At 50.3% G+C, this 26,931-nt stretch overlaps 1 protein-coding gene across 5 annotated transcripts in view; it reads right to left on the bottom strand.

Annotated features, from left to right (window-relative positions):
- Atp9a (ATPase phospholipid transporting 9A (putative)) overlaps positions 1–26,931 on the bottom strand; it is a 100,709-nt gene that overhangs the window by 60,837 nt on the left and 12,941 nt on the right. For 4 of the 5 annotated variants that reach the window (XM_021634837.2, XM_060382782.1, XM_021634835.2 and 1 more), the window contains exons 2-4: positions 17,329–17,473; positions 14,432–14,545; positions 13,722–13,830 (exon numbers count right to left, since the gene is read on the bottom strand). In XM_021634837.2, the coding sequence (XP_021490512.1) occupies positions 13,722–13,830; positions 14,432–14,545; positions 17,329–17,473 (368 nt within the window). Of the gene's footprint in view, positions 1–13,721; positions 13,831–14,431; positions 14,546–17,328; positions 17,474–18,858; positions 19,028–26,931 lie in introns of those variants that run through there. The other variant, XM_021634838.2, reaches the window with a different exon arrangement.

The raw sequence follows: 26,931 nt of genomic DNA, 5'->3' as shown, positions 1-26,931 counted from the left end.
GATGGCGAGACTCCTCAGTGGGTACAGTCCTTGACACACAGACACGAGGACTTGAATCCCACCCACAGGACCTACATACAAGCCAGAGGGACATCTGCCACTCAGAGGAGTTGCTGTTCCCTCAAAGGTTGAGGTCAGTCCCTAGAACTCATGGCTCATAACTGCCTGTCATTCTGGCTCCAGGGGGATTTGGTGTCCATTTTGGGCCTTTTCCAGCACCCGAGAACATCTTTCCCCTCCCCCCCACAAAATAACGCTTTTTTTTTTCTTTCTTTCTTAAAGGTCAAGAATGGTGATGCACAACTTTAATACCAGCCCTTGGGAAGTGGAAGCAGAGGAGCTCAGGGAGTTAGAGGCCAGCCTGGGCTACATAGTGAGAGCCTATCTCAAAATACACGATAAACAGCACATCTTTTTCACAGAGGGTTAGACCATTCCGGCGATGGAAAAGTTGGGGCCCAGTGGAATTTGAGATGGAGAAACGAGCCTGGCCCATTTACCTGTCCACCAGGGGCACAGCACCAGCAGGCGGGGGATCAGAGCTCTGGTGGACTCAGGGCTTCAGTCTCTGGACAGCTTAAGCCCCACCCTTGGCTCCATTGAACTTTCCCTCGTATCATCTTTACCAAACCTAAATTTACATAGAAGTTTTCAGCAGCAAACACATGCCAATGGCCTAACTCAAATGACCACACCTGGGTTCAGCTCTCAGCCACCCATGGTTAGGCCTGTCTTAGCGCTCACCGGTCACCCCTCGATCTGTGTGTGGGCTTGCCAGGGAACAGCATCTGGCTCTCCAAGGCTTGTCAGGGATTCGTCCTAGCAACTTGGGGATTTACTTCTAAATCCTTCACACTTTTTCTTTTTACAATAAGCGTTTAAGTAGGTTGCTTTTCCAACTACACACACAAAACCAAAATTCTTAAACTCTCAGGCCCACAGTCTTTGCCTTCTACACCCAGTCCTGAATTACAATCAGTTCCTTTAAACTCTGCCTCCCTCAGGCCATCTGCACTACCTCAGCAAACCCCTTTAATCCAGGCGTTTGCAGTTTCTTGGTCTCCCCTGAAGGTCCGTCCCTCACGCAAGCAAGCCTGACCCAGCCAGCAAGATCTCAAGGGGACCCAAGGACCCAAACATGGCCGGGACCCTGTGCTGCTTAACCAGAGACGGTCACAAAAGGAGCTGAGGATGAGCCACAGCTTCAAGAGACCCCAGGCCAGAAAAGATGACTCATCGGGTAAGAGCACTGGCTGCTCTTCCAGAGGGCTAGGGTTCTATTCCCGGTACCCACATGGTGACTCACAACCATCTCTAACTCCCACTTCAGGGGATCTGACGACCCCTCTGGCACGCACAGGCACTGCATACGTGTGATACACAGACATACATTCAAGGCAAAACACTCACACACTTAAAATGAAAGCATAAAAAGGAAAAAGAGATACCTAGATCCACACCTGTTACACTGCTGTGGGGGCCAAGCAGGAAACTTGGACTGCCCACCTCATATGTTCTGGTGGGGGTGGGGGTGGTGTATGTGTGTGTGTGTGTGTGTGTGCGTGCTCGTGTGTGCTCACGTACACATGTGTGTGGAAGCCAGATGACAACTTTTAGGAGTTGGTTTTCTCTTTCCACTGTATGGGTCCTGGGAGAGAACTTAAACTGTCAAGTTGGCTACAAGAGACTTTAACCACTCAGTTGCCTCACTGGCCCTATTTTGCGAGTCACTGAAAAGGAGGGGCCAGTGGTCAGCAGCTGGGATTAAGTCCCAGAATGGAGGCTGTTTAGAATCCACAACTCCCAACCACCGTCTTCCAGAAAGGAGGAGGGGAAGAGGAAAGAGCGGGAGGAGGGAGGAACAGGAGGCTCAGAAACAGGAGCAGAAAGCATAGGAGCAGCCAGGGCAGGAGCTTAAAATCCTTAAAGGAGGGCCAGGAAGGTGGCTCAGTGAGTAAAGCCAAGTCTTGGGATCTGAGTTTGATCCCAGGTAGGAGAGAACCAAGTCCTGAAAGTTGTCCTCTGACCTCAACACACACACACACACACACACACACACACACACACACACACACTTCTAATTCTTAAATCTCAACACGGGACCTGCATTTCATTTGGAACTGAGCCCTGCCTATTCTAGAGCTGGCTCAAGGGAAGACAACAAGCCAGAGCATCTTCCTCAGAAAACACCCTGAGAAGTGGAGATCCAGAACCCACCCTTTCCCCTCCGGGATCCTGTAGGTGTTAAGACTTCTCCACACACAGATTTCATTTCTGTATTTGTTCCGCATATGTGTGGGTGCTTGTGTGCCACAGCATCCGTGTGGAGGTCAGAGGGTGACTTAAAGGTGTTGGTTCTCTCCTGCCACCATGTGGAGTCTGTGGGTTGAACTCGCGTCATGGGGATCGGCAGCAGGTGCCTTTACTCACTAAGCTATCCTGCCCAAGGCTCTGAGGCTTTTCTCTGCTGCACTGTGGGAGACTCTGATAGAAGCTGGAGTGAGATTCCTACAAAAGTGAAAACTTTCCAGACACATCCCTGACCATTAACCAGCTTCTGATAAATCCATCCCATCCACTTTCGCCGCCTCGCCCCAGCAGGCTTGCAGTGGGTTTCCAACAGGGGCCAAATGGCCAGTGAGCACAGCTGTTTATTTCCACAGCGCTGGCCCCCAGCCTTTCATAAGCAAACCAACAGCGCTAAAGCCGCCTTTCATGGATGACGGCCCCCGAATAAGGGCGGCCTGTGTCCATGGCAGGGAGACGCCAGATGTTTCCTTGGGCTGAAGCATGTAAATGACCACTCAGAAAGATCTACACACGCTCCAACCCTCCCCCCAGAGGAGTGAAAACCATCCTTCAACAAATTCCAGGGCACCGGTCTGTGGGGCCCTGTTTTTTACCCTAAACACCTCGAGTTGCAATTCTATTTTTCATCGTGAGCACAGGACAGTGACTGCTGTCCTGGTCTGGCCTCCTGGGCCCCTGCTAATGGATTACTCTTTAATCTAACTGGCAGCGACAAGTTGTAAATTTCACTCGTGTGTGTATTTCCTGTGGCTGACATCGAAACACCTCCACAGGCCCAGAGTTCAGAGGCTTATAGGTGAGGTTTTCATATTCAAATAGCGGCAGTTCCAAACCCAGGAAAAGATTCACTTGAAAAGCAAGCCAAGGTTGAAAAGTGTGGTCACACTGCACCTTTGTTTAAATCAGTTAAGAACTTTAAAAGAAAGAAAGACTGGGTTTTAAATAGTATAAGTTTATATTCAAGTTATAAGCTATAGAGACTTTTCAATAAATATATCAACAGTCAACACCAGGAGACAATGTCCCAAACGACAAACAAGCTAACAGCCTGACTGGGGAAAAATTAGCAGTGCAGGGGGTGGTGAGAGGGCTCAGCAGGTAAAGGAACTTGTTGCCACACCTGCTGACCTGGGCTGGGTCCCTGGGACCCGGATGGAGAAAGCTGAGAACTACTTCAAGCAGTCCCTAAATGTCCACAGGTGTGCCAGGCACTCTCACACAACACACACACAAGAAAGAAAGAAATACATGTGATTTGAAAAGAATAACTGCACAAATTTAATGTGAAATAGTGTTTGGGTTTTTTGTTTTGTTTTGCTTTTCACTAGACAATAGATCCATTTACCAATGAATTACAATAAGGATGAAATATTAGTAAAGAGAAACCTGAAGCATCACTTGCGGTCATCTGCCTGACCTCATGAGAAAGGCTGTGGTAGGTCTGTCTTAATAAAACTCAGTGGAGCTACTGGCCTGAACTTTATAGGGCTGGGGGAAACGGGGAGAGGTGGGGGTGGGAGGGAGTTCTTTCTAGGCTCAGGAGAAGAACAGCCTTGAACCAAATCCTGAAAGATCTTTGCAGGACTTTTAAGACCTTAACGTGGAGAAGAGTCCATCGCTGGGGCCAGGAGCGTGGCTCGGCTGACAAAGCACTCACCCACGCAAGCCTGATATCCTGAGTCCGGTCCCCACCACCCACCCACACAACAGACACTGGTAGCTAAAATTAGAGGAAAGAAGTTTCAAAGCCCATAACTAAAATTCTCTCCTTTGAAAAATAAAGAAGCAGTGGGCGAAAGAGATGGCTCTGATGTCAAGAGCAATGGCTGTCTTGTCGAGGACCTGACTGGATTCCCAGCACCCACATGGTAGTTCACGACCACCGGTAACTGCAGTTCTGGGTGATCTGACGCCCTCTTCTGGCCTCCGCAGGCACTCCATGGACATGGTGCACAGACACATGGGCAAAACAACAGCCATAAACAAAACAAACAAACTAACAAAAACTTAGCCCAGAGAGGAGGCACTTAGGAAGCAGATTGCTGGCAGATCTATGTGAGTTCAAGGCCAGCCTGGCATACACAGTGAAATGCTGTCTCTAATAATAATAATGAGGATAATGATGATAGTTGTGGTTGTACTTTTTAAAAGCACGTAAGTCCATATTCAGTCATTAAACACAGTCCATATATGAAGACAGAAAAGCAGTGCTGCAGTTAATGATTAACTGAACAAGTTCCCTTCATGGTGATTAAAGCCAGTGGAACAGGAGTCCCTAAAAGAAACACAGGAACACTCAGGTCAGAAGAGACAGAAGGTCACCCCAGGAAACAAGCCACAAGAGACTCTGGTAAACTGAACCAGGGGTTCTCAAAGGAAGAGGAGCCCTCCGGCCCCAGGTACTCTGTAGCTGAGCTAACTGTGCTCACAGGACACCACAGAGTAGAAGCGAACGGAGAGGGCAAGGGACCATGTTTAGTATACAGCACCACCCTAAGAAAAAATGGCTGAGGTGTGGACACCAGGCATGGGCCTCTGGCTCAACACTGATGACTTGCCGTCTACCCAGATGTCCCCAGCAGGAGCGAGGCCACTGTGCTCATTATGTTTCTGCTTGCGCTTTCTTTCAAGGCTAATTACCTCAGCTTCATTTGGCCCTGTGTGGGGAGTTCGCTGGGAAGGCGGGCCCGCATGAAGAAACAGGTACTCATGTGTGAAAATGCAAGCCCTAGCCCGTGTCTCTCACCCCCCCCCCCACACCACCACAGCCGCTCCTCCCCCAAGAATCAAACTTGCTAGAAAAATATAAACTAGAAAAGTCTAAAGAGAAGTTCATTTGCTTGGCCCTTCCTCACCCAAACTGCGTCTTCTGCTGCTGTTTTGCTCTCTGCAGTTTGAGGTGAAGTGAAATCTTTCTGAGCAACTAACTTCTGCTGGGCTCTCTCCTTCACTCTCTTTCTGGCCTCACTTGCTGGAACTTCAGAGTGCTTCAATACTGTTAGTTGGGGAAGACGGTTGGTTGGTTGACTGGCTGGTTGGTTGGTTGGTTGGTTGGTTGGGTGGTTGGTTGGCTGGCTGGCTGGTTGGTTAGTTGGTTGGGTTTTTTGTTTTGTTTTTTTTTTTTTTTTTGAGGAATGGTTTCTCTGTGTAGCCGTGGCTGTCCTGAATTCACTCTGTAGACCAGGCTGGCCTGGAACTCGAGATCGACCTTCCTCTGCCTGCCAAGCGCTAAGATTGAAAGGTGTGAGCCACCACTGCCTGGCAGACAGCTGTATTATAAAAATCCATGAATATCTAAGAACCAGACTGGAGTAGGAGCTGAGTTTGTAGAATGCTTGCTTAGCATGGAAGAGGCCTGGGTTGGTCCCCAGAACTGGGTGTGAGGGTACACGCCTCTAATCTCCAAGTAGAAAGCAGAAAGGATTACAAGTTCAAGGTTATCCTTGGGGCTAACCTGGACTATCTGACCCTTTCTGAAAGTAAATAAATAGATAGATGATTAGATAGATAGATAGATAGATAGATAGATAGATAGATAGATAGATAGATAGAGTCTGAGAGAGAAACAGAGAGAGAGCGAGAGAGAAATGTGCTTGTCTCAAATGAGGTAGATGGCTATCCTGAGGATGACACCTGGTTTTATTCTCTGGCCTACATACATGTAAACACACACACACACACACACACACACACACACAGAAAAGTTGTAAAGCCTGAGAGCAAGAGCCCTCCGTAACACTAGCCTTAGGGCTGCACACGCAGGAGCAGCTGAGCTCATCACACACACTGAGCGTTCCCTTGGCTCCTGCACTGTGGCACCTGCGTCTAGAGGAGCCGCCTTATGTTCCGGCAGGCCTGGGTTGCCTCTTCAGCTCTGCCCTGACCTCACTCTGCCCTCTCAGATACAGAGTTTCCCTGTTATTCCAGAGCCTCAGCCAAAGCCTGAGCAATGGGGAAAAAAAGAAAACTCTTCCTTCCGCTCCCTCTCCCCTACACACCCGAGAGTTCCCTTCTTGTCACTTAAACCAGCTGACAAGGCCTGCACTGGTGCCTGCATGGCTTTGGAAAGGCAGTCCCGTCTCCCTCTGTGGGACAGGATAGTCCCAATTCCCAGTGCCCTTTTCTTCCTGTGCCACAGTTTGTACATAAGGTCGCAGAACTGACCTTCCCAGGGCCTCGGGGCCTCACTGGTTCTGCCCTATACTCAACCTGTTATTTTTGCAGAATTCTTTTCCTTTTTGAGACAGAGTCTTCCTCTATAACCCTGTATGGTTTGGAGCGCACTATGTAGATCAGGCTGGCCTCAAACTGCCAGAGATCCAACTGAGTGCTGGAGACAGAGGCATGTGCCACCACATCTGGCTTTTGTGGAACTCTTTCCCAGGGCGAGCTGAGCACGCAACTGGAACAAGCAGGAGACCACATTCGGAAGGTTCCTTATTGGGTTCAGTGCTCCACCAGAACCATCTTGAAATTCCTTCTGTTTTCCCAGGCCCAGGAGTGTTGAGACAGGGTTTCCTATGGCTCAGTCTAGCTCTAAACTGGCCTTGAACTTCTGATCCTCCTGCTTCCAAACCCTGAGTGCTGGTGTTCTCAGCATGTACCAACATACCCAGTTTTGTCTGTTTTCCTTTTTAAAGTCAAGGCTTCCCTATGTTGCTCCAACTGCTCTTGAACACCTGAGCTCAAGGAATCCTCCTGCCTCAGCCTCCCAAGTGGCTGGAGCTATCACGGTGTGAATGACCCTGCCTATGGATTTGCTTCAGGCATGGACACACCTGTCTGTGTGGTTTGAATGTGATCTCCCCTCCGCTGGCTCGGGTTCTGGAATGCTTATTCAGCAGAGTGTGGTGCTTTTTGGTAGGTGGGCCTAGATGGAGGACAGTCTCTAGAGGCTGGCCTTGGAAGGTGACTTCTACCCTGATTCCAGCAGCCTCATGTTCTCATCCTGGTCCCCGGGGATATAAACATGCAAACAGCCTCACCCCACACACTCATGAAGCCCTGCTAACCTTTCCCACCAAGGTGGACTGAACCTCTTAGCCAAGGTCATCTTCATCCCCTAAATTGTCTCTGTCAAGTAATTTGGTCAGAACAACACAAAAGTCATCAATACATCTGCCTATGAACCACTCCCATCCCCGACACATACACACACAGTTCTGTTTTGTTTAGTTTAGAAACGTGGTCTTACTGCCTAGCTTTGGCTCACTATATAGTTCAGATTGGCCTCAAAGTCAGAGCTCTACCTACCTCCACCTCTCAGATGCTGAAATTAAAGGTGTATGCCAGCATGCATGACTAAAACTGGATCTTACAAGTGGCCCAGGCCAGACATGAACTTACCGTCCCACTACCTCAGCCTCCCCGAAGCTGTCATTACAGGTGTGAGGTACCACAGCTGGATGAAACCCTTACGTACATGGGCCTTGTTTCACTTCACCAGGGACCCCTGTGTCCTGTGAGACTCAGGGTGGGGGCCACCTCTTCCAGCCTTGAACTTTGGGCTCATGTCTCTTTTCCATTTACTAACACATATGAAGCACGCTTACCACCCAGAGCACAGCCTTTCCTCAGCACACACCAAGGCTCCACACGAGAGAAACATTTACAGCAGTGCACCCAGGTAGAGACTGTACGAGCCCCGGTGAACTCACAGCTGGACCAGCCCATATGGCAGGGAAACCGAGAAACAGTGCAAAGCATGGACCTTGGAACCATTGTGCTGATGGTGAGGACCTGCTAAGAAGCAGGGACGCAGTAAAACCTAGGCACACCGAATCTCTAATTCTCACACTCAAGAGGAAGAGGCAGGAGAATTTTGAGCTGCAGACCAACAAAGGCTACAAAGTGACACCTTTGTAGTCTCAAAAACAAAACAAAACAAGCAAGGTGTGGAAGTCTGGATGAGAAAGACCCCCATAGACTCACATATTTGAATGCTTGGTACCCAGTTGGTGGAACTGTTTGGGAAGGATTAGGAGGTGTGGCCTTCTTGTTAGGAGAAGTGTGTCACTGGGGGTGGGCTTAGAGGTTTCAAAAGCCCACACCAGGCCCAGTCTTGCTGAGTCTCTCACCATCTCCAACTTGCTCTAAGCACCATGCCAGCCTACCAGCTGGCTGGATCCCAACCACAATGATTACAGAAAAAAACTTGAAACTGTAAGGCCCACGAGAACTATGTAAGACCCTGATTAAAAAAAAAAAAGCAGACAGAGAGATGGCTCAGTTATTACAAGCACGTGACTTTGGATTCTCATAACCCACAGAAAAAGCTGGGGGCTGTGGCATGTGTCTGTAATCCCAGTGCTGGAAGGCAGAGACAGAAGGACAGAAGGATGCCGGGGCTTGCTCGCCAGCCAGTCTAGCCCGATCAGCAATTCCCAGGTTCAGTGAGAGAGCCCATCTCAAACGCTAAGGCAGAGAGCAACTGAAGACAACTGAAACCAGCACCCAGCCTCTCTCTGCACAGACAGACATGCACACATATAAACACACACATTCACATATGCACACACATCCATGGACACAAGTTCTCTCTCTCTCTCTCTCTCTCACACACACACACACACACACACGACATCCTTTAGGACAGCTACCACACAGTAGAATCATTACTTTTTTCAACTCCGGTATTGTCCACATGCCTGTGTTCCTCAGCAGAGTGACGGTTTCCACGAAACTCTGTAATGCATAAAGCCAGCCGCCATCCACGTAGCACAGGACGGAGATGTCAATGTTCTTTTCGAAGAGTAAAGATGCACTGTATCCACAGTGGTCGCTAATTTTGTTATTAAAGTGAAACACTTCAATTATTTTTGGTACACGTGTCGCAGCTCGTGTGTGGAGGTCAGAGGACAACTCTGCGGAGTCAGTTCTCTCCTTCCAACTTTATGTGGGTTCCAGGATCCAACTCAGGTCATCAGGCTTCAGATCTTGGTCTCAAAAACAAAATTTGATATATCTAGACCAAAAGGGCTTCCTAAAGTTCCTGGCTTTTTTTTTTTTTTGGTAGAAAATTTTGCCATTTAGAAATAAAGCATTAAAACTTTCATGTTTCCTCACAAACAATAAAATCAGGCCTGCCCTGTGAACCTGGGTACCAGTGCTGGTACAGACGAAGGAGTCTAAGTTGGAGTACCCCAGAGGCACCTGCACATCTGTGTTTACTGCAGCACTGTTCGCAAAGCCAGGCAGAGCGGGCCTCAGTGTCCCCCAGCAGATGAACAGAGAAAGAAACAGCGCAACAGCGCAAAGAACTCAGTCATGTCACCTGCAGGAAAGTGGCTGGAACTAGAGGATTGGGATTAGATTGGCCCAAACTCAGACCAATGCTGCCTGTGCATGCCTGTGTAGCTGGAGATTCCATATATAGTTACAGACACACACAGAGACATGTGACGTGAAAGGTCAAGGGTGGTGATTTGGGAAGGAGGGGATTTTCAGGGGGTGGGGAGAGGGAGACTGAAAAGAGCAACAGGAAATGCATATGACCAAGGTGCTTGACATATCTGATTGCAAACACTGCTGAACCCATCACTGTGAGGAAGGACATTTTTTTTTTTTTTTAATTGGCATCTATACCTTGAGAATGTATTGGCAGTTAATGGTTACAGGGAACTTTTTTCCACCGGTACAGACAGATGCTGGTGAGGCAGCATGTGCTCCCGAAAGCAACCTAATGAGACTCATTGGGTCAGTAAAATAAAGACTGACAGATAGAAAGGATCAACAAGGATGAAAGCGGACAGAAAGAGAATAGAATTAGGACAAAATACATCATATATAAGTATGGAAATGTAATAAACCCCATCATGTATAATTAATACATACTAATAAAAAAAAAACTTCAAAGCACTTTTTCAAAACTTTAATACTTGTATAAAATTGACCAGGAAATGAGAGCCAATGTGGATAAGTACCATGCCCTGGAATCTACCGGTCAAAATTCTAAGCAGTACACTGGGCATGGTGGCACACACCTTTAATTTAATCCCAGCCTTCCAGAGGCAGAGACAGATGGCTCTCTGAGTTTGAGGCCAGCCTGGTCTACAGAGAGTTCCAGGACAGCCAGAGATACACAGAGAAATCCCACCTCAAAAAAAGCAAACAAACAAACAAACCAAAAAAAAAAAAAAAAAAAAAAAAGATTTATTATGGGAGCCGAGTGTGGTGGCACACGCCTTTAATCCCAGCACGCAGAGAAGCAGAGGCAGGAGGATCACTGTGAGTTTAAGGCCAGCCTGGTCTACAAAGCAAGTCCAGGACATCCAAGGCTGCACAGAGAAACCCTGTCTCAAAAAAACAAAAAACAAAAGACTTACTGTGGGGATCCCATGATGCAGCTTTCGTGAGGGTGCCATCCACATCGGGGTGGGAGGTTGTGGTGACACAACTGTCTGGAGGGGTGGGGGAGTCACCCAGGCTCTTTAAGTAAGTAACACCACCTACTCACTAGGCTTTACTGTGATGAGGGGCCGCTGAGGGTAAAGGGGCTCTCTGTGGCCAACACTGGACTACCCGTAATCATCGACCCTTTCCTCTGATCCCCGCTGCTGAACGCGACTGTGCAAACGCGCGCACGCACATACACACAAATAAATCCTGCAGTGAAAAGAACAGACTCGGGCGCATCTACGCCCCCCACTTCAGCGAGTCCCTGGAGGAAACATTAGCTCAATACTGGGGAGGGCAGGCTTCCTGTTTCTCCCCTCCAGCGTCTGTCAGCTGCCTTGGACCCCTTTCCGGGGTGACAGTTTCCTGGGGCTTTTGTTGGACTTCCACTACAAAGTGCAGAGCCAGGGCCTGGGCCAGCCTTCAAAGCTGCATGTTTTTCTTCTGCTGGTACACTGGGGTGGCACTGGAGGCGGGGGCCGACAAAAGACACATTTTCATGCTGGAGCCATCTGCCAGTTCTTCTTAGCGTCTTTTCAACAGCCGAGCAGAATCGAGGCAAGAGCTGGAAACCGGGCGCACAGGGGAGGGCTGAAGAATCATTCACCGCGAGCGAGTTGAAATATGAAAAGAGGCACAGGAGGGCGGGGGCTGGCGCTGGCTGGCTGAATGGAGCCCAGAGGCCGCTTCGCTCGCTTTGCTCGCCTTCTCAAGAGAGCCACCGTTTATCTCGGGTGCGGCTTTGTTGGTTGCCAAGGGTCTTAACATTGTGGGAAGAATGTTATTAAGAGGGGATTTAACATACACAACCCCAGAGAGCACCCTGCGGAGGGCTCTTCTGACCGGCCACGTGGAAAGCCCCACGGCCCCCCGCCCCTATCAAGACCTTTGTCCGAAATACAGTAGCTGTGCCACACCAAGGCGGTCCCAGCCTAACGCAAATCTCTCCTTGTTCCGGGGAGGTGAGCTTCTCAGACCACCAACCTCGAAGACGTCTTGAGACAAAATAGAACAGTTTTAAGTGCGTCGCCCCCGTGTGTTTCCCAGGAGGGAATTCTCTTGAGGACTCTGACCCCAGCAACGGGGCTGCCTGCCGAGCCCGCCACGCTGAGCGTCTCACGGGCTCTCAGGCGTCCAGCTTGTCCCTCTCACAATTCCCGATCTCCCGAAAACAGGACCCTTTGATGCTGGGTCTCTGCTAAAAGAACAGCCCTCGCTGAGTGGGGTGGGTGCTCTCGGGGCGCTTGGAACGCTCCTGCCGCCTGTGAGGTCACCCAACTTCACCAACGTCCAGTGCACTCTTGAGCCAGTGCACACCCCAACCTGGTCGGAGCCAGGAGCTGGGATCAAGGCTGGGCTTCTCCATGGGTGGATGTGGGGGGGGGCGGTTGAAGTTCTATCATTTCAGGATGGGTGAACCGGCTCAGTGGGTAAAGATGCCCGCTACCAAACCCGAAAACTTCCATCCTGGAACCAGCATGGTGAAGAGCAGTGCCGACTCCTGAAACTTCTTCTTGAATCTCCCCCTCCCCCAAACACACACACACACACACACGCGCACGCACACAGAATATATTTTTGTAAACATAATAAAGTTGGGACTGGAGAGGCGGCTCAGAGGTTAAGAGTGCTGGCTGCTCTTGTAGAGACCCAGATTCAATCCCCGGCTCCTACATACAGGCCACAGGCTTGGAGGTAAGAGCGGTGCACAGACAAACATGCGGGCACTATGCACCCCCAAACACATACACATCAAATTTTAAGTTAAACGAAAATTTAAATATGCAATAAATCAAAGTTCCCCCATTTGAAACGTATCCTGCCACGAGTCAGGGACGAACGGGAGGGTAGCCGGTGACTTCTCTTTGGGTTAAGACTACAGCGTGACCACGCTACCACATCCAGGGTTTTCGAAGCCTGCAAGGATGTCTCCACAGGTACACGGTTTTATAAAGCTGCTGCCTCTGCAAGAAGCTTAGGCCGCAATGCTCGACTACACACAGTTTCGGCTGAACGCTACCTTTGAAAGTTGTCGCTTATTAATTTTTGTGAGTGTCCGTTCGTGTGTGTGTGTGTGTGTGTGTGTGTGCGCACGCACACGCGTGCACCTAGAGTCCAGAGAACAGTGCTGAGCGCTGCTCCTCAGGAGCTGTCTGTGTTTATTTATTTGTATGTGTATGTTTGCCTGCATGCACATGTGTGTGCCGTGCGCACAGTGCCCACGGAGGCCAGGAGAGGGCATCAGGTCCCCTGGAGCTGAAGTGGCAGGCCTTTGTGAGATGCCACACAGGTCCTGGGAACTGAACCTGGGTAAAAGCAGTGAGCGTTTTTTAAGTGCTTAAGACATCTCTCCAGACCCCACCTTGTATTTTGAGGCAGCCTCTCACGGGCCTGGATCTCATCTATTCAGCCAGGACAGGCAACACGGAAGCCCAAGACCCACCTATCCCCCTTCCCAGTGCTGGGACCCTAAGCACGCGCTGTCAAACTCAGGTCCTCCTGTTTGCAAGGAAGCACTTCATTGACTTGCCTATTCTCCCCACTCCAAAAATATATTTTTAAAAGCTGTTCCGGGACCGGCAAGATGGCTCACCAGAGACTTGATGTCACCAACGTGAGATTGAGCCCAGGAACCCACATAGTAGAAGCAATGACTCCTGCAAGCTGGTCTCTGACCTCCATATACAAGCCATAAGACACTCAAACTCTGCCCCATATACCAACACACACATACATGATAAATTAACTCTAAAAGCAAAATAAAGCTGTTCAAGGACCACGTGAACAGGAGGCACCTTCCCTCCCTCTCGGCCGGCAAAGGGAAGGAAAGGTGAGCCGACAAGCCAGAGGAAGCCCAGGTTAACTGACAGGGCTAACTCCCAGAACACAGTGGCAGTGACCTGAGCTCGTCCCCTAGTGTCTGAGCAGCTGTCCCAAGGCTGGACCCACAACTGTGCTCCCCGCACTGTCTGCAGCAAGCGACTAAGTTATAGGCACTGCCTAAGGTATAGGCTGACCTCGGGATGTGAGCCGGCTGTAGACCTGGGAGTTGACCTCCTTGTCACGCACGAAGCATCGGATCTCCTCCACCGCCTCTCGGATGATGGTGACAGCCAGCACGAAGCCCTGTGGAGAGAAGGGACGGAGGTTAGCCCTGCCGAGGCCAGCTGTGTTCTCCTGATCCTTGGGACAAAGTGAGACAAAGCAACCCGGCATCGGTGAGGACCAAGAGCTTGTCTTCCCCTTGTAACTCAAATCTGGAACCTCATGCCACAGAAGGCAAGGTCAGGAAGGCCCTGCTGAAGGAGGGGGTGACAGAGCTGGCAGCTGACCTGACTGGGCTCGTGGTGTGATCCTGATGGCACCTGAACTGCAGCCAGAATGCTAAGAGTGGACTGCCCAGTGTGTTAGCTTAAGAGCAACATGTCCAGGGTCTGGAGAGATGGCTCAGGTGTTAAGAGGACTGACTGCTCTTCCAGAGGACCCGGGTTCAATTCCCAGCACCCACATGGCAGCTCACAACTGTCTGTAATTACTGTTCCAGGAGATCTGACGTCCTCACACAGACATACGTGCAGTCAAACACCAATGCACATAAAATAAAAAGAAATATGAGAGAGAAAGAGAGAAAGTACCATGTCCCTTAAAAGGCCACTGTTCAGGCCTGGGTGCCCAGGGGACAGAAAGAAAGAACTTCCTGTTAAAAAACCTGGGGCTGACCACTCACCAGGGGAACCCAGTAGGTGTACAGGGCGCCAAGTCTCATCTCTGGGACGAACTGGGAGCAGGCGAGAAGGAGGAAGTAGAAGTTGAAGAAGTATCTGAACTGGCTGAACAGCACCTGGAGTGGAGAATGGGGGACATCAGCATCTTCTGGGGATGACAGAGCTAGATGGGCCCAGAGGAAGGACGAAGCGCTCCTGCAGAGAGAGCAGCCGATAGCCTGCTCCACACAAGGCTTAAACAATTCCGTGTGGTCTAGGAAGGCCGATGTGGGCAACAGAAATCAGAGCTGCAGGGGCTGGGGGCATGGCCACAGCGGGTAAAGTGTCCAACATCATCTTCATTGTCCTTGTGTCGTCATCATCGTCATAATCGACACTGACCTCATTCCAGTCCCCATCCATGTCCTCCCCTGCCCCCCACCCCACCTCCAGCACGCATGACATCCTGGGTTCCAATCCCAGCATGGTGTGAACCTGCGTGGTGGTGCATGCTGATGACATCAGTACTAGGTGATAGAGGAAGAAGGATTAGAAGTTGACGGTCATCCATGGCTGCACAGGAAGTTCAAGACTAGCCTGGAGTATGTGAAATTCTGTCTCAAAAAGCAAACCCTGAATGCAAGAGCAGCTAATGGAGAGAATCACACTCTCCATGTTGTTATGTCAGTCAGATTCTGAGGTGGATTTTGTGTTTTGTTTTGTTTTTTATCTGTGTGTGTTTGCAGGAACACTTGTCCCATGGGACAAAGTACAGGAATTAGTTCTCTCCTTCTACCACATGGGTCTCTGGGATGGAACTAAGGTCACCAGGCATGGGAGTAAATGCCCTGACCACTGAGCCATCTCCCTGATCCAGGAAGACCTTCTCTTTTAATGTTGTTCCTGGGTACAGGCTCTCTCTGTGTAGCCTTGGCTGTCCTGGAACTACTGTGTAGATGGCTGGCTTCTGGCTTCTGAGATGTCCTGCCTCTGCCTCAGAGGGTTAGAATTAAAGGTGTGCCCTGCCACACCCGGCCCATAATAGAAATACTCATTTTATTTTATACGGGTTTTGCCTGCAGGTAGATCTGTGCCCTACATGAGGGCTTGGTGCCCAAGAAGGCCACAAGAGGGCGCTGGATCTCCTGGAACTGGAGTTATGTATGTTTGTGAGCAACTAAGTGGGTGCTGGGACTTGAACCCAGATCCTCTGCATGAGCAACAAGTGCTCTTAAGGGCTGAGCCATCTCTCAGCCCCACAACAGAATTTTAACAGCATATAGGAAGGCGATGGAGACAGGACCTGTTAGCACCCCATCAGGGCTGGGGATGGGCTCACTGGGCCACAAACCCTCTCTGAAGAGCTACTGGCAACTAGCAGTTGCTGGGGAGAAGGAGAGGGTTTCTTCAGTGGTACAGCCACCAGTAAGGTGCCCATGCACTGGTAAAGAAGCCTAATGAAGTCGGTGGGTCACCAAAAAAAGAAAAAGAAAGAAAAAAGGCCTGGAAGGGATATAGAAGGGATTCTATTTGGGAAGAGGAAGAATCAGTGGGAACGAAGAGAGTGGGACAAGAGAGAGGGCAAGGCAGTGAATATGATCAAAATACATTATACAGGATGTATAATATAAGCTAATTAAAAATAATGCATGGGGGGGTGGAGAGATGGCTCAGGGGTTAAGAGCAATGGCTGCTTGCCTAGAGGTCCTGAGTTCAATTCCCAGCACCCATCTATGATGTGATATGGTGCCCCTCTTCTGGCACGCAGGTACATGCAGATAGAGTACTCATATACATGAAATCTTTTTTTTTTTTTTTTTTTAATGCATGGCCAGGTCTGGTGGTATGCAGTGCACACTTCTAATGCCAGCCCTTGGGAGGTAGAGGCAGGCAGATCTCCGTAAGTTTGAGGCCAGCCTGGTCTACATAGAGAGTTTCAGGTCAGCCGGAGCTACACAGTCTATGACTATGACTGAGAGAGAAAGAGAGAGTCCCTTCACACTGGCCTTGAATTGACCAAGATGTATTTGCTCACACCTCCGCCCTCGCTCAGTGCCCGTCACTGTCACTTCTCCTCCTCCCTGAACTGGGGCCCCAAAGCAACTGTGGACGCTTCTCAGTGGCAGTGAGTGTGTGCATGGCTTCCGGTTTACACATGATCAAGGGGGAGTGTTAGGGCTCCTGTGGGCATGTGTTTACATGTTGCTGTGTACATGTACATGTGTGTGCAAGTGTGCGTGGAGACCAGTGCTCAGCGTGGAGACCAGTGCTCAGCGTGGAGACCAGTGCTCAGCGTGGAGACCAGTGCTCAGCGTGGAGACCAGTGCTCAGCGTGGAGACCAGTGCTCAGCGTGGAGACCAGTGCTCAGCGTCGGTGTCTCCTTCAATCATGCTCCTTTTTTTTAAAGAAGGGCTTCTCACTGACCCTGTAGCTCACTGGCTAGACAAGCTGCGCAGTGAGGCCTGGGATCTCCTGTCTCTGCTCCCTGAATTCTCGGATTAGGGCTGTGTGTCACCATGCCCAGGTTTACAGGAGTGCTAGGGATCCTAACTCAGGTCCTATGTTGGTACCAAGTACTGTTCCAAATGAGCCATCTCCCCAGCTCTCCTGAAACATGTATTTATATATAGATAGATTTCAGTGGCACTAGACTGCAGTGGCACAGAACAACAAGTTAAGCACAGACAGTCTGTTTGGCATGTTGACTATAATGCTGTCTCCAAAATGCCCAATTAACAATGAGGTTTTCTACACGCCATGGTCTTGAAGATGGGGGCCGGGGATGATGAAGGGTCAGTGGTGAAGACGGTACAGAGAGGACGCTCATAAGCTCTACCCCAGAGAGTCCAGTCAGTCTGCTAGGACAGGAACCATGGCATAACCTCATGGCGGAAAAGAGAGAAACGTAGCTGCACATACCCCGGGAAGAAACGTGAAGAAATTGTACTTCTGGTTGTTGATGACATTTCGAGGGTACCGCTGGTCCCTCTTCTCGGGGTGTCCCAACCAGACAGTACGGGGCCTGGGTTCCCCTCCACCGCAACATCTCAGCCACTCACAGCACCTGTGGGAAAGATGCACCACGAGGTCACACCCACATCGGATCAAGGCCACACCCCTGTTATCAAAGCCATACCCACATCTGAGTCACACCCACATCACCAAGACTACGCCCACACCATCAAGGCCCTGCCTACAAGAGCCAGAAACCCTCACCAAGGCGGAACTGACACCATCAGTGCCACGCCCACACATCCAGGCCACGCCCACACCTGTCCACTCTCCGAATAATGCTTTTCTCTAAGGGGTCCTGGCCAGGGCAGGGCCACAGCCATTCAATCTGGGCTAACAACCAACTTTCACTGACCTAAGATGCAGTGTGGCCCAAGGAGAAGGTGCCGTGTCCCTGGGATCACTTGAAAAGATTCATCCCGAACCGGAGCCCTTGGGCTTGTCTGTGAGGGAGTTACTGGATTGGGTGAACATGGTTAGGAAGAACCACCCTAACTGTGGACGGCACCAGGGGCCTGTGGACGGCATCACGGGCTCCCAGACTGAACAACGAGGAGAGATCCAGCTGAGTAGCAGCATTTGCTGGTCTCTGCTTCCTGACCTCAGACATGGTGTGACCAGCCAGCCACCTCACTCACCGGGATGGACTGTAAATCCTTCCTCCCTAAGCTGCTGCTGTTAGGTTATTTATTCACACCATCGAGAAGTGTAACTAATGCAACTCTGACACCCAAAACTATTTCAAAAGAAGCAGTCCTCTAAAAATAATATATATGTGTATATACACACATTTACACCAAGAAGCTTTACATACCTCAGTAAGAATTATTTTGGCTGTTGTACATTGACAAGAGTAGGGGGTGCAGAATGATGCCCATAAGCCATGATATGAACAACAGCCAGATCCGACCTAACCTGTGTGGCTCCCATGCTCAGCACAGCTATTACATAAAGGATAGTGGGGGATCTCCTCTCCACCCCCACCATTCTCTTTTTAGTACACGTTAAAGGCGCACAGCAAAAAGGCCATGTCTGTGTGCGTAGAGAACCTGGAGATGGGCCAACAGCCAGCTGCAGGAGCAGGGACCCCCGCCCAGCTCTCCGGAAAGCACTGGTCATTGGTACCAACCATCCAGCACCTAGATCCCGGCTCCAGGTCACCTCACACAAGCCAAGGGAACATAGGGGCCTCTACCACCAGCACAGTAAAGCCACTGTGAAAACCTGTTTCAGGAGAGCTTGTCAACCGGGGACATGACAACCACAAGCCCCCTCTGGCTGCACACACACACACACACACACACACACACACACAGTCTCAATGTTTACTCCATGCTCCTGCATGCACGGGCCAGGAGGAGGATGTTCCCAGATTGCCGGTCCCTGCGATATCACCGAGCAAAGCGAAACCAGCCAGATATAGCTGCTATGACTCACATAATGACTGGTCCGCTGTGGACCCTCCTTTTCCCTTTCCTCCTGCAGGTCCGGTCTGGGTAGGATGCTGGGGTATAAGAGCTAAGTCCATGGGGTCCATGTGTAGCAGGACCTCGAAGCGGAGCCAGCCGGCGAGCTGCCTGCTCAGACACTCAAAATTTCCATGATGAAACATAATGCTCTTTCTTAAAAATAGCACCCTCATTCCAGTAAACTCGGCTGGGTGGAGCATGCTGGGATACAGACAGGTGCTGCAGCCAGTAACCGCTGCTGCCCAGGAAGCTGTTCTAAGGCCAGAAGCCACACAGGTACACACTACACTGGCCACGAGGGAACACTGGCTGAAGCCTTGCAACTGAATGTTAGGAAGCTAGGGAAGAGGGGGAGGGGGCGAGATGGAAGGAGGAATTCAACTCACAGGCGGCAGACCACAGGTACAACATTTCTGATAATTCTCAGTCCCCAGCAATCCTGTTGAAGGGCTGGTGAAGTGGCTAAACGCTTTTGCTCCACAAGCCTGACGGACTGGGTTCAATTCCCAGAACCCGCAGCAGCGAACTTCTCCCTGAGGGTTGTTCTCTGATATCCACACTTATGTCACTCACACGAACAAGTAACAGAATAAAGACAGGTGAGTCACTAGAAGATACTGTGTGCCGTATATCCAATGAGACAAAAACAAAAGAACCTCAGTTAATTGTTCAAGTTTGGGACTTTTCTGCTTTGTTTTGACAAAAGGTTCCACATCCCAAGATATCAGGTTGTTATTCCTTAGTAACTACAGACTTTGTCCCCCAATAAACCCTTCCTTCCTTTAAAAGACAAACAGCCAAGCATGATAGCATGCTCCTCACCCCGGGATTGAAGCAGCTGAGACAGGCAGGTTCCTGGGGCTTCCAGATCAACTTACTTGTCAAGTTCTAGGCCAGCAACAGACTTGGACACACTTCACTTGTGTTTGTGTTTTTAACATTATGTAGGTGTTGGCTAGGAGACTAAATGTTTTGTTTTGTCGTTTTGCCAGTCATATTCATTATCGTAAGGACCCACCCACTGACAGCAGAACAGAGCATGTTCAGGGCCAGTCTGAGCTTAAGTAAGACCCTGTCTTTGTTTAAAAAAAAAAAAAAAAAAGGCATATTTCAGTCCTGAGAATAGCAAACACCAGAACGAGATCCTTGACTTTGACTTTTCCTTCATGGTCCCAGTACCAAACACGTCCCCGGTAGAGGCAACCGAGGACCCGAGGTGGAAATGACAGGGTCACATCACCAGGGTGGGTCTTAACCCACGTGCAGTAGAGCTCACTGGAGCCGCAGCGGCAGACCGGAGGGGCCTTCTTTACATTCTAAATTTCTCTTTACGCTTCCTTTCATGTTTTGTCTGCCTGTGTGTAGGTGCATGTGTGCTACATCCATGCAGTGCTCACAGAGGTCAGAAGGCACGGGTCTCCTGGAGCTACGGTCAGCCATGAGCTGCCATGTGGGTGCTGGGAAGTGAACCCAGGTCCTCTGCAAGAGCAGCCGGTGCCTCTACCCACTGAGCCATCGTGCCAGCCTCTTGGTTTAATTTTGAAAACTGGCCTGAGGCCAGTGAGGCGGCTCAGTGAGTAAAGGAACCTGTCGCCAAGCCTGACGACCTGAGTTCAGTCCCCTGGACTTCCTTATAGAAGAAACTGACTCCTGTAGGTTGACCTCTGACCTCTGCACACGCACTGTGATATGCACAAGCCCTACACACAAAATAACTAAATAAATGTAAACACGCACACATACACACACACCAACTTAAAAAAAAAAAAAAAGAACACACCTTGGTGACTAGGCAGAAAAGGTGCTGCAGTGGAGGGGAGGGAGAGGGGCAGGAGAAGAAGGAAGCCTCTGAATGAAGAAATCTGCAGGTGGTCCCAGCGGGCGGTCTGGGGGGACTGGCACAGACCCTCCATAGGCTGTGGCTTAGACGTGCGCACTCTCCAGATGCTGAATAAATCCATGTTCCCACCTACTGCTCCCAGCTGCAAAAGCTAGGTGCTCCCACACCCCTTCATCACAGCTGCCAGAGACCAGGGGTACACCGTGACCTCCTAACAGCCACCGCTCTCTCTGCCTCACCTCCTGCTGAGCAGCAACAGCAGACAGAGAGCCCTCACCTGGCTGATCACCCACACCAGGTGCTCTCAGGACCTGTGGCTCTATTTCTATTTGTATTTTCTTTTGTTTGTGTGTTTTGTAGCCCAGGCTTGCCCTGAGCCCTGGATCCTCCTACATAAGCCCACACCTTGCTTTTGCTCTTTGCTTTGGCTGTGGCAGGGTGTCGCGCATTCTAAGATGGCCTCAGACTCACTACGGAACTGAGGGCAGCTTTGGGCTTCCGGTCCTCCTGCCTCCACCTTTCAAGCGCTGGGATTTCTAATCGCCATCCTTGTTCATGTTGTACTGCAGATCCAATCTCAGGCCTCACCACTAGACAAGACCACCCTGGAGGAAGCGACATCCACAGCCCTGCTGGGGTGTTCTTTAACACCTAAGGGAACCGCCATGCCACAACCACAAAGACTCTATGCCACGTTTTAAATGAATTGAGAGATGAGCTACAAGACAGAGCCTTTTAAGGACAAGAGGCTGAGGGGTGGGCACATTCCCGCAGAGCCTGGGCTTATGGGCCCGATCAGGTTTCAAGCCAACACACACACACACACACACACACACACACCTATTTAAAAATAAAAATAAAAGCAGAACCAGACCAGGTAGTACACATCTTTAATCCTAGCACTTATGAGGCAGAGGCAAGAGGATCTCTGTGAATTTGAGGCCAGCCTGGTCTTCACAGCAGGTTCTAGGCCAGCCAAGAAGACCCTATCAAAAAAAAAAAAAAAGGTTTGCTGAGGGCCTGGGAGTGCAGACCCCTGGCAGAGGACCTGCCCAGTATATTGAAGACAGGAGTTCTGATCTCAGCACAGCAAGAAAATTATGTGTGCACCTATAGACTTACATAGATGCAAAAGTACACGTGATTTTTAGCAAATGATTAAAGGTGTTTTCTAAAGTAACGCAGAAGCGGTGGGGGAAACCAAAAGGAGCACAGAGTGACCTAAGAGGGCTGACAGGAAGGTCAACTGGATGCACATACCCTTCTGAACTTATTTCTTAGTAATTTATTTTTATTTCATGTGCACGGGTGTTGAGGCTGCGTGTGTCTGTGGGGGTGTCAGATCTTGGGAGTTCCAGAGGGTTGTGAACTGCCATGTGGGTCCTCCTGGAGAGCAGTCGGTGTTCTAATCGCTGAGCTATCTCTCCAGCCCTTCTGGAGAGACTAAAATGAGTTCATTTCAAACTAAATAAAGAAGCAGCTCGGGCAGTATCTCAGGCAGAGTTCTTACTCGGCTCCTGTGGGGTTCTAGGTTCTGTCCTTTATTGCAAAATAAAGCATACTGCTCCTGTCTCACGGCACTCCCCCAGCTCACCGGCTTCCGCCAGGGCACGGCGCCAGCTTTGTCTGTCCTGTCTGTGTTGATGATTAACTCTCCAGGCCTTTCCCATGCCCCGGGCTCTGGGAACTGCTTCCTTACTGCCTACATTGCCCGTGATCTAGGCCATCTGGCCACAGGTTGTGAAACAGGTGTAGCATGCAGCCCACAGCCAGCACTAGGCACAGCGGGGACCTAGAAAGTGCCAGCAAGGGCCAAGTGTGGTGGAGCATGACTTGTGATCCCAGCACGTGGGCGACAGAGGCAGGAGGATCAAGAGTTCAAGGCAGCTTAGGCTACATGGCAAGTTCAAGGCTAGCCTAGGCTACACAAGACGGTGCCTCAAAACAAAACAACAAAGATGAAAATCCGTTTGCCCCTGGATATCAAAACAGTCAGTTATAACACGGTCTGTACATGCATACCAATGAGTCCTCCAGCCTCCGAGCAGCCACGGGTGGCTTCCAGCCAACCCCTCCTGCCCATGAGAAACTGAAAGGACAGACAGGTCCTGGGTTTTGCCATGCCACCCCACTGTGGCGTGCTGCCTCTGAGCTCCCAGACTGATGACCTGAGGACAGAGGCAGGACACGCCCCAGCAGCGGCCCTGCCCGACTCTCTCCCACCTCCCCACGGTGGCTAATACCCACTTCTGTGCACCCATCATGGTGCCAAGACTCAGGGTCCAAGGGTGCTACACAGTGGTGTTCCTTCTTCCGTACAATGAGCAGCTGCCAGCACTGGAAGGCAGGAAGATCACCACAGTGAAATCATGTCTTAAAAAAAAAAAAAAAAAAGCAGAACACAAGATGTGATTCTAACACCCAGGAGGCAGAGGCAGGGGGATCTCTCTGAGTTCCAGGCCAGCTAGGGCTACACAGTGAGACCAAGTCTCAAAAAAAACCAACCTGGAGTAGAACTATTCCCAATTTTCTGAGAAACGAACAGACTGATTTCCAGAGTGGCTGTACCAGTTTGCACTCCCGCCGGCAGTGGAGGAGGGCTCCCCTTGCTCCGCAGCCTCGCCAGCACGTGCTGTCACTTGTGGTTTTGATCTTAGCCACCCTGACGGGTGTGAGATGAAATCTCGGGTCGTTTTGATTTGCATTTCTCTGATGATTTAGGATGTTAAACATTTCTTAAGTGCTTCTTGGCCATCAGAGATTCCTCTGTTGAGAATTCTCTGTACCCCACTTTTTTAATTGGGTTATTTGGTTTGTTGGTGTTTAATTTCTTAAGTTCTTTATGTATTTTAAGTATTAGCCCTCTGTTGGCTGTAGGGTTAGTGAAGATCTTTTCCCATTCTGTAGGCTGTCATTTTGTGTAACTGACAGTGAGCGCCAGTGCCCTTTGCCTTAGAGAAGCTTTTTAGTTTCATGAGGTCCCATTTATTGATTGTTGATCTTAGCGCCTGAGCTGTTGGTGTTCTGTTCAGGAAGTTGCCTCCTGTGCCAATGAGTTCAAGGCTGATCTCCACTTTCCCTTCTGTTAGACTTAGTGTATCCAGTTTTATGTTAAGGTCTGAGAGTCTTGTGGAAGAGTAGAGGCAAGGACTGAGGGAACCAGAGGGGTCAAGGACACACAAGAAGACCTACAGAATAAACTAACCTGGGCCCATGGGGGCTCATGGAGACTGAACCATCAACCAAAGAGTATGCATGGACTGGCCCTAGGCCCCCTACACATATGTAGCAGATGTGCAGCTTGGTCATCATGTAGATCCCCTAACAACTGGATCCGGGGCTGTCTCTGACTCTGCTGCCTGCCTTTGATTCCCTTCCCCTAGCTGGGCTGCCTTGTCTGGCCTCAGCGGGAGAGGATGCCCTGGGTCCTGCTGCAAGGACTGGATGTATCAGGATGGGTCGGTGCCTACGTGGGGCCTCCCCTCTCTGAGAAGTAGAAGAGGGATTGGGAGAGGAGACAGAGGTGAGGGTGGGTGGCGGGGGGGGGGGGAACTTAAGATCAGGATGTAAAGTGAATGAATGAATGGACGAATACCCAAATAAATAAATAAATAAATGGAGGGACAGCTGGGGCTGGAAAGATGGCTCGGTGAGTCAAAGTGCTGCTGTTGGAGGGGAGCAGAGTTCAACGACTAGCACCCTTTCCAGACAGCTCACAACTCTCTGCAGCTCAAGTCCCTGGGGCGCTGACACGCTCTCCCGGACACCAGGTCCGTGGTGCACATGCATTCACAAAGGCGAAGCACTCACACACATAACAGGAATTAGCAAGGTCTTTTTTTTTTTTTTTTTTTTTTTTTTAAGTAAAACAAAAATCTCAAACAACAAAGCACTGAGCGTTGTTAACTTGGCCACTTTTCAGAGAGGAACTTACTTGTTCCAGGTCGTGGATATAAGCAGCATGGCCTAAACTTGAACCGCACAGTCTTGTTTGGATACAGTCACAGTCTCTGAAGCCAGTCAGGCCCTGGGGAACGGCCACCTCACTCTGAACTTTCCTCTCCCGTTCCTGGCTCCCATGGAGACCAGCAGCATTGCCACAGTGTGGCTGTAACGTGGGCAGGGAGGGCCTTGGCACAGGAAAGCCTCAGCCTGGCCACAGCGAAGCCTGCCAAAGCCCTGTACAGTCGGATGGAGGTGCCATAACCCCAGCTCTCAGGCGGATGAGGCAGGAGGTCAAGGTCATCTTTGGCCACGCTCACGTTGCATTCCAAAACAAAATAAAGGCCACAGGGATGCTGCGCCTGTCCCAGGAGGGGGGCTGCACCCGGGAGTCAGAGCAGGAAGGCTTTGAGCATGAGACCAGTCTCGTGTTCAGCAGGCAGAAGGAACACTCTGGTCGTCTCCACCATTCCTGCTGCCAGGGACACAGGCCCCTGGGCTCCTACCACCTCCTCTTCAGGGAAGCCAGACATGATCGCACCCAGCCCTCTCACCCGCCACAGATTGAGGTGACAAACTATTACCCATGCCTGTCATCCCAGCCTTCATATGGAGACTCTGGGACCAGCCTGGGCTACCTAGTGAAACCCTATCTCGAAAAGGACAGACTAAGCTTACTTAGTTTTACTCATCTGACAAACACTGAACAGGCCACGGGTTCCTAAACGGCCACTTAACACGCCATGAGTTAAGCCACCCAGTGGGTCTACAGAGCATTTACATCAAACAGCAGCCAGTGAAGGCCATCGATCCAGGTCCTAACCCTCAAACGGGAGGAAATCCAGGCTTTCGCAGAACCTTCCAGAAACCCACATAATAAAATGTGGTCAGAGCCCCTGAGCATCTACTGACTTGAAAATGCGGCCAATAAAAATTCCTCCGAAGACAGGGTTCCCCGAGAGGGTTGGCAGTGCGGGCGTTTGCCACCAAGCCTGATGACTTGTCCAGGTCCCAGAACCCATGTAGACGGAAGGAGACAACAGGTTCCACACAGCCGCCCTCCGACCTCCACCACCACAACAGTAAAACTTTTGTCTATTTATTTACACAAGGGCTCACCGTGTAGCCCAAGCTGGCCTCCAACTCCCAGAGACCAGCCTGCCTCCCAAGCACCAGGATTGGAGTCGTGCACTACCCTAGCATATTACATATATATATATCTAATTTTTTTTATTTTAAAAAAAATACATAGCTTGTCAAGATATCTTCAGTACAAAGTTTATAATTATATAGTTATCTATAATTATAATTCTACAAGAGCAAAAACAAGCTGAACTAAATGACTACCCAGTCTCCACTCGCCTTGGAGGGAAACAAACCTAAGTGTTAACAATGGAGGCTGAGGCGTGCACATCCTTAGCTCACAACTGCCTGCAAACCCAGCTTCAAGGACCCACACCTTCACACACACACACACACACACTTCCGAAGGCTGAGCTTTCTATAACTCTGGGGAGCGGGGCACTTGCATAGCAAAAGCAAAGGCCCCGGATTCTAACCCTAGCACCAGGAAGTGGTGCTAGTGACCATTCAGGGTCACATTCAGCGCACCATTACCTCTTCTTTAACAGGTGTCATCACTTTAATACTCAGGGGGAAGCGCTGCTGCTTAAAACTCCCACTGGGAAGCTGGGTGAGATGAGCAACTAGCCAGAATCTAAGACAAAACGCAGGATGGGGCCAACCTGGGCTACGAGAAGCCGCACCTCCACATCCCACTAGGACCCCAGGGTTAGGGGTTCTCACTGTAGTTCCGGGCTGTGCAAGGTCTTCCTGGTTCAACAGCCCCTGTGGGCCCTCTTAACAAGGCCCTGGACTCACAGACCATCATTCTAGCACCCCCTGTACGCAGGTGGGACACTGGTGACTGTCCTGTGGCTCAGCCAGAGGTTAAGTTAGCTGGGAGATCTTAGTTACGCTAACTCGGTGCCACACCAGCTGGGGTGGGGACCAGGGCACTTCAGCCAGCAGGCAGGTATGGGCTCAGTCTGCAATCTGTGACCCAGGGTTCGAGAAGGGGCTGGCAACCCCACATATGCACAGAAACAAGGGCTATAGAAGGGTGAGAGGGCGAGAGAGAAAGGAAAGGCAAAGGGAAGGAGAGGAAAGCAAACAGAAAGGACAGGAAGACTGAGCAGCCTCGGGGCAAATGCAAATGCTGAGTGACTGGCTGAGTCTTTTTTTTTTTTTTTTTTTTTT

This window comes from Meriones unguiculatus, chromosome 4, assembly GCF_030254825.1.
Source record: "Meriones unguiculatus strain TT.TT164.6M chromosome 4, Bangor_MerUng_6.1, whole genome shotgun sequence".
Taxonomy (NCBI): domain Eukaryota; kingdom Metazoa; phylum Chordata; class Mammalia; order Rodentia; family Muridae; genus Meriones; species Meriones unguiculatus.
The sequence above is the reverse complement of the archived record's forward strand: the minus strand, read 5'-3'. Positions and strand labels throughout refer to the sequence as shown.